General features: G+C 42.8%; 1 protein-coding gene across 1 annotated transcript in view; it reads right to left on the bottom strand.

Moving 5' to 3' along the window:
- Positions 1–10,416, bottom strand: part of LOC147641787 (uncharacterized) — a 53,174-nt gene extending 42,758 nt beyond the window's left edge. Inside the window, exon 1 of the mRNA XM_086799722.1 lies at positions 9,995–10,416. Coding sequence (XP_086655848.1) covers positions 9,995–10,327 — 333 coding nt within the window. The 5' untranslated portion in view covers positions 10,328–10,416. The remainder of the gene's footprint in view (positions 1–9,994) is intronic.
- Between the last annotated feature and the right edge of the window lie 7,526 nt (positions 10,417–17,942).

Raw genomic sequence — 17,942 nt, 5'->3', positions numbered from 1 at the left:
CACGACTAGGATAAAAAGTGCCCAAGACTCCATATAATGGGGATAAAATATGGGTAAAATAAGTGAGGCGCAGTGTTGCATAGAAACGCGTTTCATACACTTTTGAAACGTACGAAACGTTTCGAAACGTTTCGTACAATATGAAACGCGTTTCATACATCATGCAGTTTTTAAAAACCTTAAAAAACGTTTTCTTTCCTGGATTCGTACGGCGCATATTATCACGCTTCCCAGTGGCCGCCGCATGTGAGTTTGCCGATTTGCGTGCCATCCTTCTTGTCCTTCCATCGCTTCTGTCGACCTCCTGCTCCTTGGTGTCCTTGGGCCTTGTGGAGGTCTTCCAAAGGGGTAATGTCCTGTTTTGCTTTAAGTTGGTTTTCTCTGCACAACTCACAAAACAGCACACTTTTTTCTCTTCTATCAATATTTATGGCATATCTTCCACGGTCCACCCTTGCTCTATTGAGATTAGTTTATGTTATGTGTCGCACTTGTAGGGCCAACAATCTGCATTTATCCTCGTCTTGTAGGATGCCTCGAACAGGTGATTCTCTTTGGAACAATGTCACCTTCGAGTCTAGATATGGTGGCTCAGGCTCCGGAAAGTGGAAATGCAACTTTTGTGCTGATAAGCACCATGGCAGTGTCACCAGGTTGAAGGCACATTTCTCACAAACAAAGGGTTTCAGCATTGGGCCATGTAAGCATGTGCCACAAGAAATCTATGATAGCCTCAAGGCTTGGAAGGCCATGCAGCTAGGTATCCCCCTTGAGGATATCCCCAATCTGGGAGAGCCTGAAGCATGTCAAAGTGTCTCCAAGAGGACTCGCAGTATCAGAGAGGAAGATACCAGTGGTGAGGTTGCACGTGGTGTTGCAGGTGGTTCTAGCTTGGCACCTCGAGCCAAAAGAACTAGTCTTCCAGTGTTCAAGAAAGGACATGTACAGGCAGGGATGCAAAAGGCTGCCATGAAAGAGGCAACGAGGGAGTTGATGAAGTTGTTTATTCAATGTGGATTATCCTTCCACATTGTCAGGACTCCTCGATGGAAGAAGGCAATGAGAGCTATCTCCCGCATTGGGTGTGAGTGGGATGGCCCCTCCTACGAGACATTGCGCACTACTGAGCTTCGCAAGGAGCAACTGGCTGTGGAGATGGAGATGGAGCCTCTCAAGGCCACTTGGGCAAAGTATGGTTGTACTTTGCTTTGTGATGGATGGACAGATGCGCGGAAGAGAAATGTGTACAACATTCTTGTGTCCTCCTGCAAAGGCACAATGTTCATTCGTGCCATAGATGCATCGGTGCCAAGGATAGTGGTTACAGGGGAGTTCATTATGTCCCACATGCGCCAGGCAATCAATGAAATTGGGCCTGATAACATTGTGCAGGTGATCACGAACAATGGGTCCAATTGTGTATCCATGGGCAGTGTCATGACCCTGTGTTTTTCTTTGGACAAGATGCAGATGTGCACGGGGACATGGTGGACAGTGTGAAATGGCATCAGGTGGGAGTGAAGATGGAAGCCCATGTGTGGATAACCCCATGTGTGAAAGGGGGCAAAGGAATTTTAGCTTTGAAGGTTTAAAAACCTTTAAAATCATTTATTAAGCCCTTTATTAAAGAAACGTGGCCCTTATGCTATATTTGGGGCCACGTGTGCTTTTTGGGTAAAAGGAGGGCTAGCAGGCAAAAGAGGCGCCCATCCCTACAGCAGGCGCTTGTGCTTTTTCGCTGAGGAGGGCTGCTCATCAATCTGAAGAGGAAGCGTGTGCTTTTCTGGGGAGAGGTGGACTGCATGCTGGCTACGTATGGATGGGCCTGTGCAGGTAGTGTACGGCTGCTGTCTGCAGGTACAGCCCACGTGGCAGGACAGGCTGCAGGTGCAGATTCAGGTGGTGCAGGTACTGGCGGTGCAGGGCAGGCTGCTGCAAGTATAGACGGCGCAGTCAGGTACACCTGCAGGTACAGTCCACGTGGCAGCTGTACGGACAGGACAGAACCAGGCGCCTACTGAATCCCTCCTTCCCCTTTTGCTTTTTGGAGACTAAAGGGCTGGCTGCTGTGCTGTGCTTCAGAACAGAGACACAGGCCTCCTCTCTCTCTCTCTCTCTCTCTCTCTCTCTCTCTCTCTCTCTGCTGAAGAGTAGACAAGGGTTGGTTTTCTCTTGACACAAAGGTGGACAAGGGCTGTTTTTTCATGAACATAGACATCATGTCGATGGCGTTCATCAGATGGAACTTTCAGCCTTTCTATGCTTTGATTCAGGACTGTTTTGGGACAGTCTATGGGCTGTTTTTGTTTGGTTGCAAATTCAGCTATGTGCTTGGGTTTTTGGCTGCAAGTACAGGTCATTCGGTTATGTTTCTTGGCATGGGAGTGATGCAAGCTCGCATGGCTGCGTGCTCATGGAGCAGATTGTTTTCTTCCTGCTAGAAAGGAACAGTGGGAACTACAGTTATGGGCATCTCTATGTTGCCAAATGTTTCATGAGGGAACAGGTAACTAGATGTATGGGAAACAGGACAGAAGTTTCAAAGGGAAACAGGCCTAAGGGTTTCATGTGGAAACAGGTCGTAGGTTTTCTCGACGAGACATGTGTTTGGGTTTCTCCAGGAGATAGGTCACATGCAGGCAGAAGGTACAGGAGTGGACACATGTTTGGTACAGCCTTGCTACTGACAAGACAGGGGTCAGGGAATCCATGACAGAGATGGATAGTACCCTTGGAAGGTAGAGAGGGTTTGTACAGGTGTGTCAATTGTATGGTATGCTGTGCTATGATACGAGTTCTCTTTTGAGAGAGAGTTTGGGAGTCTGTGTTGTGATGCAGGAGCACTGGATGTGTCAGGGTGTGATGCTGTTCATAGTGTGAGAGGCTATGGATGGTTGTGGCAGCCTTGATCATGGGAGAAAGCTTCTGTATGCAGACTCAATGTGAAGAGTCTTTTGATATGAACAATGGCTGGACTTGTTTGTGGATGCCGTGTGGACAAGAAGCCAGATGCAGGTTCTTTGCAGGCTTCAGGAGTTCTATTGGGACGGCTGAATTACCAGCCTTATATTGTAATCAAAGCTCTTAAAATCAATTAAAGAAATACCGCAAGGGGCGCCACTGCGATTTGGGGCCAATCGGTGTCCGTGTACTATTTGCAGGAGCACTCTAGCTCCCCCTGTTTGTTTTCCTTTTCTAGGTCCTCAATGGTGTTGAAGTGTTTTATGTGCAAATGTTTGTTCCACCGCCCTTTGGTTTCTGAAGGCCGGTTTACAGGCAGGATGTTAGAGGAGGAGTTCCCCAAGATTGTGTGGACACCTTGTGCAGCACACAGCCTTGACTTGATGATTGAGGATGTGGGAAAGCTTGATTGGGTGAGCCATGTATTTTCAGCTGCATCTACCATGGTGAACTTTGTCACAAAGAGGCCAAAGGTTTTGAGCATGTACAGGGCCAATAGTGATCTTGAGCTTCTAAAGCCCTCCAAAACTCGGTTTGCATATATGTTTATTGTGGTGGAGAGACTAGTGAGAGTGCGACATGGCTTATTACGCACTGTTGTGTGTCGTGAATGGACAGCATGGGAGGACAAGGATGAGCCCAAGTCTATAGCATTCTCTCGTATGGTCATGAGAGATACTTGGTGGCAGGATGCAGAGGGACTTGTGAAGGCAAAGCAGGAATATAAACTGCAGTGGTAACAAAGTCCTCAAAAGCATCACTGAGAGCAGAAGACTGTTCCATAAGTAGAATCAGATTCCAAGAATCAGCAACAAACAAGTGATCCATGTGAAAGGATCGCACCTCAAAGGCAAAACACCCTCCTATCTCTGCAAACACTGCAAAGAACAAAGGCTCGGACAAAATAAACTCTGCTCAGGATCTCTCAAAAGATCACTACTCTCCTTCCAAAATCTATAAACTCCTGTCACAGCAGAAAGTCTCCACAGATTAAAAAAACAGCTCCCGACACTGATCCTCAAGTGAAGTAGCTGGAGATGGACCCCCCTAAGTGTAGAAAACTCATGTGGCAAGCAAAATGCAGCCAAAACACTGCTATCCAGCAAAAAACAGCACTCCACCGCCAATAGAAGGCAAGGAACATGAAGAAACCGGGTAACTGTGAAAGGGCCAGGAACAAAACACAAGTATAGATGCTCCAAAATCAGTAAAACAGACTGAAATCAGAAATTCAGTATCCTCCTCAAGTACCAAACTGCCTCCAAAGCCACAATCCAAACAAAACCCCCTCTGCAAGTGACCTGTGTCCACTGGAGAAGAAAACACAGCACCAGAGGCTACAAACCTGAAAATTCAGGCCAACCAGGTTCCACACCTTATATGAGGAAAAACGCTAAAGAGAAGGTACCTTTGGGTCCAACGAAAGGAGCCCAAGTGAAGGTAGAGCCACCAGCAAGATCTGTTCAGAAAAACGCAGCAACTATGACTGCAAATCTGAAAACGCAAAAGTATTTGGGGCAGTAGAAAGGGCTGAATCTGGAAAAGCAGAAGAGATATGGTACCACCAAGTCCTCATATCAGCAAACAGAAACAGCAAACTTGTAGGAGAAAAAAATGCAGCAAAGATGCTGCTGCTGTCCTGCACAGAACAGGCGGTTCACACTACAAGGGGGGTAGATGCTGAAACCTGCTGCAAATCTGCTGTAGAAAACCACTTGAAGAAAAAACGCAGCACTCTAGGTGCTGCAGCCCTGAAAACAGAGCAGAAAACAGATGAGGGGGAAGTCTCAGGAAGTCAAACCAGCTATGGATGACCACGGGCTGCAATGGAGAAGCGCCTGAAAGAGACAAGTGACCAGCAGCAACCTGAGAGAAAAAAAAACACAGATCTGTCCACCTTGCTGAAAAGTTAAAACACAAAAACGCAAGAGGGAGAGGAGGGAGCGTCCAACACTGTTCTTCACCGGCGCTCTAATACCATGATAGAATGTACAGTGGAAGAAGGGAAAGTGGAAACATAGGAGAGAGTGAGAGAGAGAGATGGAGAGGAAACAAAGGTATAGACCTGCTCTCAATATCACCAACCAAGAATACATGTCCCGAGCAAGAGGGGAGACGACCTCGTATGTGAGGGACTGCAGCAAACAATGCTAAGCAATGAAAAAGGAGTGAGGGTATGCCGGCTATATATATGCCATGAAGTAGGCAACCGACCAGCTCACGACTAGGGAAAAAATCCTCCACGACTAGGATGAAAAGTGACCAAGACTCCATATAATGGGGATAAAATATGGGTAAAATAAGTGAGGGGTGACCAGTCCCTCTAGCTAACATGGTCAGCCCTAGAGGCTAAAATAGGACACCAAAAAAGAAGCCAGCAACAAGGAGATGATGTCTAAGTTCTAACACTTGGTGCTGATTGAGAGTGTTTGGGCCATACGGGACGTGGAGAAGCAGGTAGAAAGCGGGCGTCATTGCTAGACAGCCACCTTGCAAGAAAGTGCAGCCTCTTCTTCAAGTTTTTTTTTCCCACCTACCCTTACTTCACAAGACCATGTGAACCCCCGAGATGGCAGATTTGTTGAAGATGGCAAAGAAACTTGTGAAGATCTCCACCCTCCCGATGTTCCCAATGGACCGACAGTTGGACAGGAACAACTATGGCATTTGGAAGGGTCTGTTTTGGAATCTTATGATTTGGCTGACTTCATCACGGTTGGAGTTTCAAGGCTAGATCCGGAGAAGGAGGCCTCTTCACTATCAGTCAAAGAGCAGGAGGCCCACGCACAGTTGTGGGATTGTGTCAATGCCCATGTGCGCTCTTTCATATTTCTCAACTGCACACCCCAAGTGATCAATCATATCAAACACATGACGCTGGCTCCAGGGATTTGGCAACACTTGGCATCTCTGTACAATAAGGTATCACCCATGAAAAGAGTTTCCTTGGAAGTGCAGATGCAAGTGATGAATCCTACAAAGTCTTCGACGATGCGGAAGCACATCAACAAACTCCAGGCTCTTCAACAGAAGGATCTTCAGGCTGGGAAGGAGATATCATCAGAGGACATGGCCATCACCCTATTGTCTCATCTGTCCTCTCAGTACTCAGCTTTCTATTGTTCTTTGATCACAAGTGGGAGGCTCAACACGATTACTTGGGAGGAGCTTGTGTCTATGGTCTAGCGGTTTCTGAACCCTCCACACGGCAGAGGTTCTGAGGCTTTGACTAGCCGACTTGTAGGAGGCGGCTGGCCATGGGGAGCCCACCTTGATGCTGGCCGACCAGGTTATTATAGTCGTGGGCCAGCTGACCAACCTTTGCTAAATCGTGGGGCCCTATAGGGCGCTGTAGACCTTGTTCATATAGGCCGACCAGCAACCCTTGCCCATATATATAGGGGCACTTACCCCCCCCCAACTTATTTGTACCAGTTATTCAATGTATATAGTAGAGTTTCACACCACTTCTCCTCTCCCACTTTTGCATTTTTTTGCTCACATTTATGTCTCATTTCTGCTACACATTCCGACATTCAACAATCCCAAAGCTTGCGTTTGGCTTCCCAGAGTTGGCTCATAACTGTCCAGAGGTCTGCACTGCATTTCTAGCCAGTGGTGGGGGGGAGGGGGGGGAATATCTTGCCCTTGCGTTTGGCTTTCTCAACATTCCCCTCTATCAAGGTCAAAGTCATCATTGTAACGTAGATCTCCAAATTAATAAAGCAAATACTCTCTTTGGAGAGGGGGTGGCCCTTAAGTGGGTAGTTGCGACCCAATCTAGTGTCAACTCTACACATTCTCTCTGCACCTCTATCTCCTGTATTAAAAGATTAAAGTGGATTGCTTCATGCTCACTAACATAACTATATAAAGAACGCCTTGTTGTGCTAGTTGCACGATCAAACTGGTAGTTTTAGATCTTTGGTTGTCACCCAGCTTGCTTACCTAAAGTGAGAGCATTCCATGGATCGAAAAACTCAGGTCGGGAAAAACCACCCAACCATCCATGTCAAGAGAAGAAGAAAGAAGATTCAAAGAAGACACCACTGTGGAAGAGAATGTCCAAAAAGATACAACCGCAAAAGAAAGTGTCCAAGAAGGCAACACCAAAGAAGAAACACTTCCAGAAAGCACTAAGGATTTCCTTCAAGAGATAATGGAGCAAAACACACTTCTAAAGTTACAACTTCAATATGCAAAAGAAACGGAAAAGCCTAAAGAGCAAAGCCCCACAGAATTTGAGCACGTTCTTCTCCTATGGAGCAACAAAGATGCTAGGAACTTGCTGAGGAACCGAAGGCCAAAGAAGCCAAACACAAAGTTGAAGTGGTGACCCCATTCTTCTCCTAATGGAGCAACAAAGACGTTGGGAACTTGCCGAGGAACGGAAGGGAACTCACGTGGACAGAAAGATAGACACAAAGCCCAAGAAGACGCCTCACAAAATGACCATGGAGGGCATTACTGGAGGTGATCTTCAATCGAACGAGCAAAAGCAGTACCAGGTAGAGAGCCATTGTTTTTTCTCACATCGTGAGGGGCATAGAAAGAAGGTTTGTACCAAGTAGCAAGCCGAGAAGGAAGCCATGCAGCCATCCTCTACAGTGGCCACCGCCGAAGCTAAAGCTACACCTCCAACCTCAGTCCCTAATGCCATTCAATTTTTGCCCGCTTCCAATCCAGTGCCTCCAATGGTGTTTGATGATAAGCAAGAGGGCGAGGTTGCGGGGCAAAAGAAGGCTTGATCCGTGCCTATCGCATAGTGAAGGGACAACACTTCATTGTTCTCTTTGGCACGGGCAGCTCTGAGTACACCATCTCTCCACAATTGGCTCCTAAGACAAGCTATACCCTAGCACCATACCATTTGCTTGTGAACGTGTTCACGCTTGGTCTCTGCATGGTACTACCAATGGGTTACAATAAAGGTGCCAAAACAACAAGACGGTGTGGGACATACACAACGCAACACACCACCCTATGCGATACACCACCGACTCGTCCCTGGACAAAGGCTCACAAAATGTTTGGTGTCCAACCTTTGGTCTACACTTGTCATGTAGAATCATGTCCACATGGCATCCAAGTGTGGCATGCACCTGACACTAGCCAACCCCAGTTAACCATCTCAGACATTTCCCACCCTACCAACTCCACCCTCACCACTTTGAAGCTGAAAGAAGCGATCAGAAAGCTCCAAAATGGCAAAGCCAAGTATCACAAGGGCCTCCAAGCGAAGTACTGGACACGTGGCTAAGAGATACTTGCACCGATCTTTGCCAAGCTATTTAATGAGGCTGTATGTATGGGCTTCCCCACAGCTTGGACCATCCACACGATAGTCCCATATGGACACTCATAACTATTCAACCATCACAGAAGGCCATCTGGTAGCCAAGGTGTATGGATCAGCACTTAAGATACACATAGTGAGCAGGACGAGCAGGCAGGTCAACGTGTAGAGGGGCAGGTAGAGTTCAAACAGATCTGTTCCACCTTGGACCCAATTTTCACTCATAGAGCTCTCATGGAGGAAACTCACTCATACAATGCCATGACTGTCCATATGACATCATCTGCGATCTCCAAAGCCCGAAGTCGTGAGATGAGGTATGGCCATGGGACCAAGAAAAATGCCTTGCGGAAGTCCACAAAGCAACTGTAAACCTTCTGCCTTTGGTGTCTGGTTACAGGCAGAGTATGCACCATCCAGAGCATGTTTGAGAAGGTAAAAGAGGCTGCGGTAAATCTAGGTGGAAGGAAAGATGTGAGTGATTGGCTCTTGGCATAAGTGGGTGTGAACTGTGAGACTGGAAATCGATGATGTAAAAGCAGGAGACCTTATGACAGTCCACGACACTTTGACCACCTCTGCTAGGCCTGCATGTGTGTCGCTTCGCTTAGATCCAAACCACCTCTGAAACCATTGCATATGATCAACTCGTGAGCCATGCATGTATCCAGCAGGTCTTGCCCATACCTTGTAGCCGTAGCATGTTCATGTGTATCCTCAGATGTGCCTTGAGAGTCATGCATATTATCTCTATCGCCTGTAGGAGCAGGATGGCATCTTCGTGGCAGTCCAAAAGGTCTGCATGCATAGTACATGTCATGGTATTAAAGTCCCCAAGCATCAAGATCTCCCCCTGCTGCCCATATCTCTTAATATCCTGGTGTCATTTCTATCATGCATGGATGTTCAATGTTTAGATTCTTTGCAAGCACCTGACCATGTACACGGGGTCCACTACATGACGTCTACATGCTTCTGTGTGCATCAGTTTGGTGCTCTAAACCTACAAGGTTATTACAAAGTGCTGTTTGCGATGTATCTAAAGTATGTTAGGCTACTGTCTTAATGATCAATGACTAATATAGACATGCCATTTGTGGTGGAAACATGTTCCGAAGACGTATAGGTTCCCCATCCTGATTGGCCCAAACATAAGACACCATGAGAGGCATTAAGAAAGATTGGTGTCTCTGGGCAAGGGCAGGACTGTTGCACTCATCATGGGCTCTAGAGTCTTTGAGACCAGAGTTTGTATTTTAAAAACCTCATCAATGCACACTTGATCATGACAACAAATAATAGCAGTGACAAAGAAAGCATAAACCATCACATGTCATGAATGTGCTCAATCGCATGTCATTATGTTTCCCGTTCAGATGTTGCAATGGCATCAGAAGAGTGAAGCAGTTAACCATGTTCATGTCGACATTGTAGGGAAATTCCTATGCAAGTATACCTCATTATGAAATGTTGCAACGACACAGGTAGACTAAAGTGAAAAGTCAAAATCATAGGATGATTTCCATGTGAATGTCAATGTCGTAATGGCATGAAATGCAAGCTGGAAGCAGAGAAATTTAAAACGCACAAGCATGCTCCCAAGCACATCCACATCAGGATGGGTTGGTTTAATTTGACACAAATGAACACGCACAAACGCACACAAACCCTAAATGGAGGTAGACAGAAAACCCAGAGCATAAAATGCAGAGAGGGGGAAGGGGAGGGCAGAATAACCTTAGGGTTTTCATGGTCATTGAGGAAAAGCTGATGCAGGACGTCGAGACAATCATGGTAGCGGCTGGACTGGAAGAGGTTCGAGGCATCGTGGGCCAGAGCTGCGTTGATTGACATGATCCTGGTTCTCCCATCAGAAGAAGGAGGAGGAGGAGGAGGAGGAGGCCCTCCTGCAGCAGCAGAAGCAGAAGAAACCCCTGCCATCGAAGAAGAAGAAGACGACGACGACGACGACGACGACGATGATGATGAAGCCGATGTCGATAAGGATGCTTGAAGAGACGAAGACGCAGCTAGGGCAGCTGCTGAGCTGCCCGTATTCAAAGCTTCCATAGCTGCTCCCGCGTGTGTTCTGCTTCTCCCTCTTCTGTTCTCTCAGGAAAGAGGGGGAGAGTGAAAGCTCTTCGATCTTCTCTTTTCGTTTTCGGTTTTTCTCTTTTTCTTATTTATTTATCACTAGCTTTGTTTTTCTCTTTTTCAAAATGAGACGAAATTCAAGATTAATCAAACCCCTATAATATAAGGCTAGCTAGAGATAGACCTCTTGCTCATCTTTACAAGCCCAAGTGATGGGCAAGTGGAAAGTATTCCTTCGAGAGCTAGGCAAAGATGTCTCAACCCGCTATACACACAACTAGAATTCAAGAAAGGCCTTCTGCCAAGCACGAAGACAAAGGGAAATGTCTCCATCGGCCTATACACACAGCTTGAAAGGCCTTCTGCTTAGCAGCACGAAGACAGACCGAAATATCACCCTTTGGTAGCAATCTACAAAAGGTGGTGCAAGATGGACATGCATCGGCATAGGACATGGGAAGTGGTGTTATATGTGTAATGACTCTATGCCCATCAACTTCAACCAGCACCTATGCATGAACTAGGAGCCTCTTCTCAATGTGCCAATGTAAATAGCCTAAGAACACTATTTGTAATAATGACTCTATGCCCATCAACTTCAACCAACAGCTATGCATGAATCTAGGAGCCTCTTCTCAATGTGCCGATGTAAATAGCCTAAGAACACCATTAGAAAAAAATTGTATCACTTGGTTGAGATGAACTTTTTGCTCTTCTTTTGAGAGGGGAAATTTATAGCAATAATTGTGACTAGTACAAGTGGGTAAATAAGAATAAGTAGGCTCCATCTTTAGCACTATAAATCTACCAATCAATTGAAGTCACCTTGCCAAAATAATCTTTATTAAACCGTGGAATTCTTTTAAGGAGGGTGCTACTACCTACTACTGCCAGGTGCAATCCTAAAACAAGCAGTCGATCTTGCCCGTTAATGGGACAAGTTCTTGAAGGCAACATGAAAAGCACCTCATTTGGGGAAGATGGGTGAGGTATGCTTTGACATATGCCCTCTTTAAGACTTAGCACAAGGTCTTATATCAGCTTATGATAGACTTTTCTTATCTCATCTAATCCGTGCAAGCTTGGAGGATTGGTTGTAACCTCCAATACATTAATGTTTCCACTATGGTTAGCCACCTAGAGTAATACTAATATCTTAAATTAAGAAACTTTTAAATGGTGTCACTTCCATGCTTTAGGGTTATTAGTCTAAATACTACTTCTTTCAAACACATAGATAACTTCCTTCAAACACAAGTACAAATCACACTTTACTTCCTTTAATTTCCTTAACATAAGCAACTTGCATACACAGCAAATCACCCTTGTGACGATTTCCTTAAAACACATAAGCAACTTGCATACCCCTGTGACTTTCCCTAAGCCTTATCATCTTTCATTTCCAACTTTTGTGGCCAAAAGTTAACCTTGCAAATAGATAGTCATTTGATGGCATCCTCTCAAAATGATGCCATTCTCAACAATATAAGTTGTGTTGTGTCATATAGGAGCAAAAATAGGGACATTTCTTGATTCATATCCAAGGGAGTAGGGTAATAATGTGTAACAACTTACAAGTAACTCAAAAGAGCATTAATGTAATAGAGTTTGCAATGAGTACATTGAATAAAGTATGAATGGAAAATATAAATTACGCACAATGAAGTGGAACTTCGCAATGGAGTAATGGATAATATATCAATCCCTATACACAAAAGTCTAATAAGCCTAGAACTTCAATCTACATTATCATCATGCTAATAGAGTATACTCACTTGTCAACTAGCTACACTAAAAATTATCGCAATTTAGGTCATGCTTCGATATTCGTGCCATTACTTGAGATCCACGATGAAGTAAATCGCAATGCTCACAACACTCTTCGTAAATTGCTTCGTAACCTCTTAGAAGACGCCATCTTCATCCAAGCCCCAAATCGTTTGAGTCTAGTTGCCTAGGTGAGTTAGATGGAAGCCTTAAAAACAAATTAGAGGGAGAGACTCTTTGTCAAAGCCCAAGTCAAGGCTAGGGACTTAGTAAAAGGCCGCTCTATGACATGAATGTATGCTAGGGTGATATGGGCCCAACTCGCTATGGGAGAAAGAGAAGTCAACGACCTAACGATGAAGGAGATCTTAAAGTGCAAGAGAATTGGTTGCAAGATTGGGAGCAATGGCAGAGGGGACACACAATGGGCACAGGCAGCAAGCAGGTGCATGCATTGCAACAAAATAGCATGCGAGGGGAATGGGAAATAGTGGTGTGGTATGCAAGGATGTGTGCCACGTGAAAGGTCAGTGCGAGGGAAATAGTGTGGTGTGGCATGCAAGGATGTGTGCCACGTGAAAGGTTGGTGTGAGGGGAATAGTGTGGTGTGGCATGCAAGGATGTGTGTCATGTGAAAAGGTCGGTGTGGTAGAAGTGATGGTGGCTAGAAGGCATGTGGCATCAAAGCAGCAGGCAGTAACATGGTACGGCATTACATGTGAAGATGGGTGATGCTGGCTAGAAGGCATGTGACATCAAAGCAGTAGGTAGCATCATGGTATGGTATTGCATGTGAAGATGGGGGATGGGTGCCATGTGTGCATTGGGGGTCAACATGTGAATGTGGTGTTAAGATGGCATGATGAGGCTTGGGTTGTAGGATGGTGAAAGGGTTACACACATAGGACTATTGTGTGTCATTGATGAGCAGGGCTTGATGACATTGGTGATGCAATGTTAATGAATGATGATGCACAAGAGTTGATGTCAATGGTGCATAAGAGATGTTTTGCATAGTGGTTTGTGATAGATATATAGGGATATTTTGTAAATTTTTTTGAATGATGATCTAATTCAAAATGGGCACATAAATAAATTCATAAAAGTATTTTATAATTGAATATCCTTATTGGAGCCCAATTGATTTTTTATGTAATATATAATTGTTTGCAACCATAAGGCTTAGTGGTATTAGTTTCTTTATTATAAATTTATTGTGTGATTTTTTCTTTGTGATTTAAAAAACATTTACAATAAGGTATGGACTACATTTATAAAGTTTTTAGGTACATCAATATGTATATACATCAAAATATATATATAATCATGTAAATTCTTTGAATATGTGGCATCAAAGCAATAGGCAGCAACATGGTATGGTATTGCATGTGGAGATGGGGGATGGGTGCCATGTGCATTGGGGGTCAACATGTGAATATGGTGTTAAGATGGCATGATGAGGCTTGGGTTGTAGGATGGTGAAAGGGTTACACACATAGGACTATTGTGTGTCATGAGTAGGGCTTGATGACCATGGTGATGCAATGTTAATGAATGATGATGCACAAGAGTTGATGTCGATGGTGCACAAGAGATGTTTTGCACATGGTTTGTGATAGATATATAGGGATATTTTGTAAATTTTTATGAATGATGATCTAATACAAAATGGGCACATAAATAAATTCATAAAAGTATTTTTTAATTGAATATCCTTATTGGAGCCCAATTGATTTTTAATGTAACATATAATGGTTTGCAACCATAAGGCTTTGTGGTATTAGTTTCTTTATTAGAAATTTATTGTGTGATTTTTTCTTTGTGATTTGAAAAACATTTACAATAAGGTATGTACTACATTTATAAAGTTTTTAGGTACATCAATATGTATATACATCAAAATATATATATAATCATGTAAATTCTTTGAATATGTGGCATCAAAGCAGTAGGCAGCAACATGGTATGGTATTGCATGTGAAGATGGGGTATGGGTGCCATGTGCATTGGGGGTCAACATGTGAATGTGGTGTTAAGATGGCATGATGAGGCTTGGGTTGTAGGATGGTGAAAGGGTTACACACATAGGACTATTGTGTGTCATGTGAGTAGGGCTTGATGACCATGGTGATGCAATGTTAATGAATGATGATGCACAAGAGTTGATGTCGATGGTGCACAAGAGATGTTTTGCACAATGGTTTGTGATAGATATATAGGGATATTTTGTAAATTTTTATGAATGATGATCTAATACAAATGGGCACATAAATAAATTCATAAAAGTATTTTTTAATTGAATATCCTTATTGGAGCCCAATTGATTTTTAATGTAACATATAATGGTTTGCAAAACCATAAGGCTTTGTGGTATTACTTTCTTTATTAGAAATTTATTGTGTGATTTTTTCTTTGTGATTTGAAAAACATTTACAATAAGATATGTACTACATTTATAAAGTATTTAGGTACATCAATATGTATATACATCAAAATATATATATAATCATGTAAATTATTTGAATATGTGGCATTGTGTGTGAGAATGTTTTTTTTAATAGATGTAACAAGATGAGCTCAAATGGCCTTGGGAGGTGGATAACTACTACACATTTACTAGTACATCTTTATGGGCGAGTCTACAGCGCGGACGGTGGCACCTACGCAGTCATGTCATGGCTGCCTCGTGTATACATGCCTAAAAAGATACACAACCAACCCTTTCTCCAACACAGTTCATCAATCACCACTGTGAGTTTACTCCCGAGCTTCTTATACGGGGATTTTTTATTTTTTGGGAGGAGGCCAGAAAGGGGGGGTATCCATATAATGAAAGGGAGTTGCTTCATCCCTTTGTCATGCTGCTCTACCCTACAGTCGCTTTGCTCTACGCCTTCTGAACGCTTTACCCTTTGTGACATCTATTTAATTGTTGCCTCAAGTGTGAATACCATTGCTTTGTGTGTGTGTGTGTGTGTGTGTGTGTGTGTGTGTGTGTGTGTGTGAGAGAGAGAGAGAGAGAGAGAGAGAGAGAGAGAGAGAGAGAGAGAGAGAGAGAGAGAAAAAGAGAAAGAGAGAGGCCCCTCGTAGTCTGCACCCATACCCCTTATAGTTTGCACAGCCGGCACCATAGGCGTTTGTTTTCTTACGTTAATGTTTAGTGGGGGGAGAGAGTTTTTTTTAGTTTGTTTTTTAAATAAATAACGTTAGTTTTGTGTATGAGAGAGAGTTTTTTTGTTTTTTTAGTATGTTTTATAATTAAAAAAATTAAAAGTTTTAGCAGGGAGACTTTTTTATTTTTTAAAAGTTTTTTTAATAGTAAAAATTAGAAATGTTATAGAGAGAAAGAGTAAATTTTTATTTGTAGTTTGTTTAATAATAACAAACAAAAATGTTAGTGGAGAGAGAGAGAGAGAGAGAGAGAGAGAGAGAGAGAGAGAGAGAGAGAGAGAGAGAGAGAGAGAGAGAGAGAGAGAGAGCTTTTTTTGTTTTTTGAAGTTTGTTTAGTAATTAAAATAGAACATGTTAATGGGGGGGGAGAGAGCGAGAGATTTTTTTTTCCATTTTTAGTATGTTTAATAATTAAAAACAAAAAAATGTTAGTGGCGAGAGAGAGAGAGAGTTTTATTTTTTAAAGTTTGTTTAATAATAAAATAGAAAATTTCAATGGAAGAGAGAGAGAGAGAGAGAGAGAGAGAGAGAGAGAGAGAGAGAGAGAGAGAGAGAGCTTTTTTTAATTAAAAAAGGAGCTCCACGTTTTGGTTTCTCCACCATCCGACCAATTGAGCGAGGAGGAGAAGCGTAGGATGGAATGCGTGGACATGCTCCGGAAGCTCTCTGCCAGTGTTAGGGCCCCACTCTCTAGGTTTTTTGAACGCCGAGTACACCCTTTGAAGGTTGCATGGATTTGTGTCCGTTTTGTGATGTGGGTGTCTTTTGCTTTATCTTTGACAACAAAAGGGTGAAGGTAGCGAGTCGGAGGTAATATGGGAGGATCAATAGAACATCAACACATTCTGCCCGTTGAACAATCAGTTCCACGAGCTCGAAGATGACATTAAACTATGGCGGCCACACGTTGGATCACAATAGGTCTCTCATCCTTCTGAGCTTGGGTGATCACAAGAGTGTAATTTCTGCTATCTTAACACATTGCTAATTGAGTGTTTTACCTAGCATTGCTTTTTATGATCATTAAGTAATTATTGTTCTAATTTGGTAATCATGCCGAGTATATTAAGATAATCAAGGAATAAAAAAAGATTACATTATACTATTTGGGTTATTTCAGCTGAGTAATTTAAGCTCATTTGAGCTATCAAAATCATCCTCGGGGAGTTCAAACGCAGTGCTTTTTTTCAATATTAATGTCGGGTTTACTTTCTTTTTCAATATTAATGTCGGGTTTACTTTCTTTTTCAATATTAAATTCGAGTTTTTTTTTAAAGTTGGGTTTGGTCGACGAAAATACGAAATTTTTTTTTTAGGCTTTTGTTTTTGTAATTGTTTTTTGTTTTTGGACCATTGGTGGGGATGCGGTGGCATAGATTTTTTGTGGACAATATGCCCATCAGGGTTTCTCCCAACATAGAGGCAAAGACAAGAATGCCTTACCTACACAACCAATCGATCAACGTGTACGATACGATCTGGGATGGCGATAGTTGGGCGACGGAGGGCGGTCGGATGAAGATTATTTTAATGTGTATGATTGTATGTGTGCGTGTGTTCAATGCGAGTCGCAATTGTGTGTGCGTGTGAAGAGAGAAGCCTTCTCAGATCTGATCAAAGCTGCCCACTAGAACAATGCAGGTTAATAAGAGCGGTCACACCTAGATTCTTTGAGAATACGGTTAGCAGGCCAAAATGGTATCCTTTCCTTTTTCGGCCAGATGACAAGTTGGGAGGTTACTCATAGCAATGCAACAAAGTAAACGTGTGGGGCGTGCCCTCACGGTCTCATTAGGCCTCCTTCCATGCGTTCCCCCTAATCTATCTAATATTGATTGATTGGCTCATCTTACCCCTCTAGGTAGTGAGACGGAGGTAACATGTGGGATGATCAAAAGAATATCAACATATTCGGCCGATTGAACAATAAATTCTACGAGCTCGAAGATGTCATCAAATTGTTGCATGTCGTGATCACAACAGGTCTCTCATCCTTTTGATCTTGGGCGATCGCAAGAGTGTAATTTATGCTATCTTAACACAACGCTTATTGGGTGTTTTACACCAAGCAGTGCTTACGATTTGTTTGTAACTAATTTTTCTCTTTATTGTTTTTTTATGCTTTTGTTTAGCCTATTTAAGTGGCCTAACCAGACACATGGTATGAAATTGTGACGAGAGGGCTAGACACGATCATTCTAAATTTCTAATGTTTATTTATTCTGCTCGATAGTAGACATGTTTTAGCCACTTTTCATTATATGCATATTTATTATATTTTTATAATATTTATTATATAAATGAATATATATTTATGTAATAAACATATATTTTTATAATAAATATATATTGATATAATAAACATGTACTTGGATAATAAATATATATTTATTAAGAGAAAGAGCATAATACATTTATACTATAATAAATTCAATATGTGGAAAAGATATTTATGTTTGTTATGAAGGGATATTTATGTTTGTTATGAAGGGATACATGTGCATACATCATTGTGTGTGTGTGCGTTTTTAAAAATGTGCACTCACTCCATGCAAGTGTACACACACAAACACACGTATGAACACATGTATGTAAATATGATTGTACTTGTATACACATATGTGTGTTAGTATGTATGCATGCATCAATGTTC

The sequence above is a fragment of the Cibotium barometz genome, chromosome 1, assembly GCF_041138505.1.
Source record: "Cibotium barometz isolate CiBa-2024 chromosome 1, ASM4113850v1, whole genome shotgun sequence".
In the NCBI taxonomy this organism is placed as follows: Eukaryota; Viridiplantae; Streptophyta; class Polypodiopsida; order Cyatheales; family Cibotiaceae; genus Cibotium; species Cibotium barometz.
This window is presented reverse-complemented; position numbering and strand designations above follow the sequence as displayed.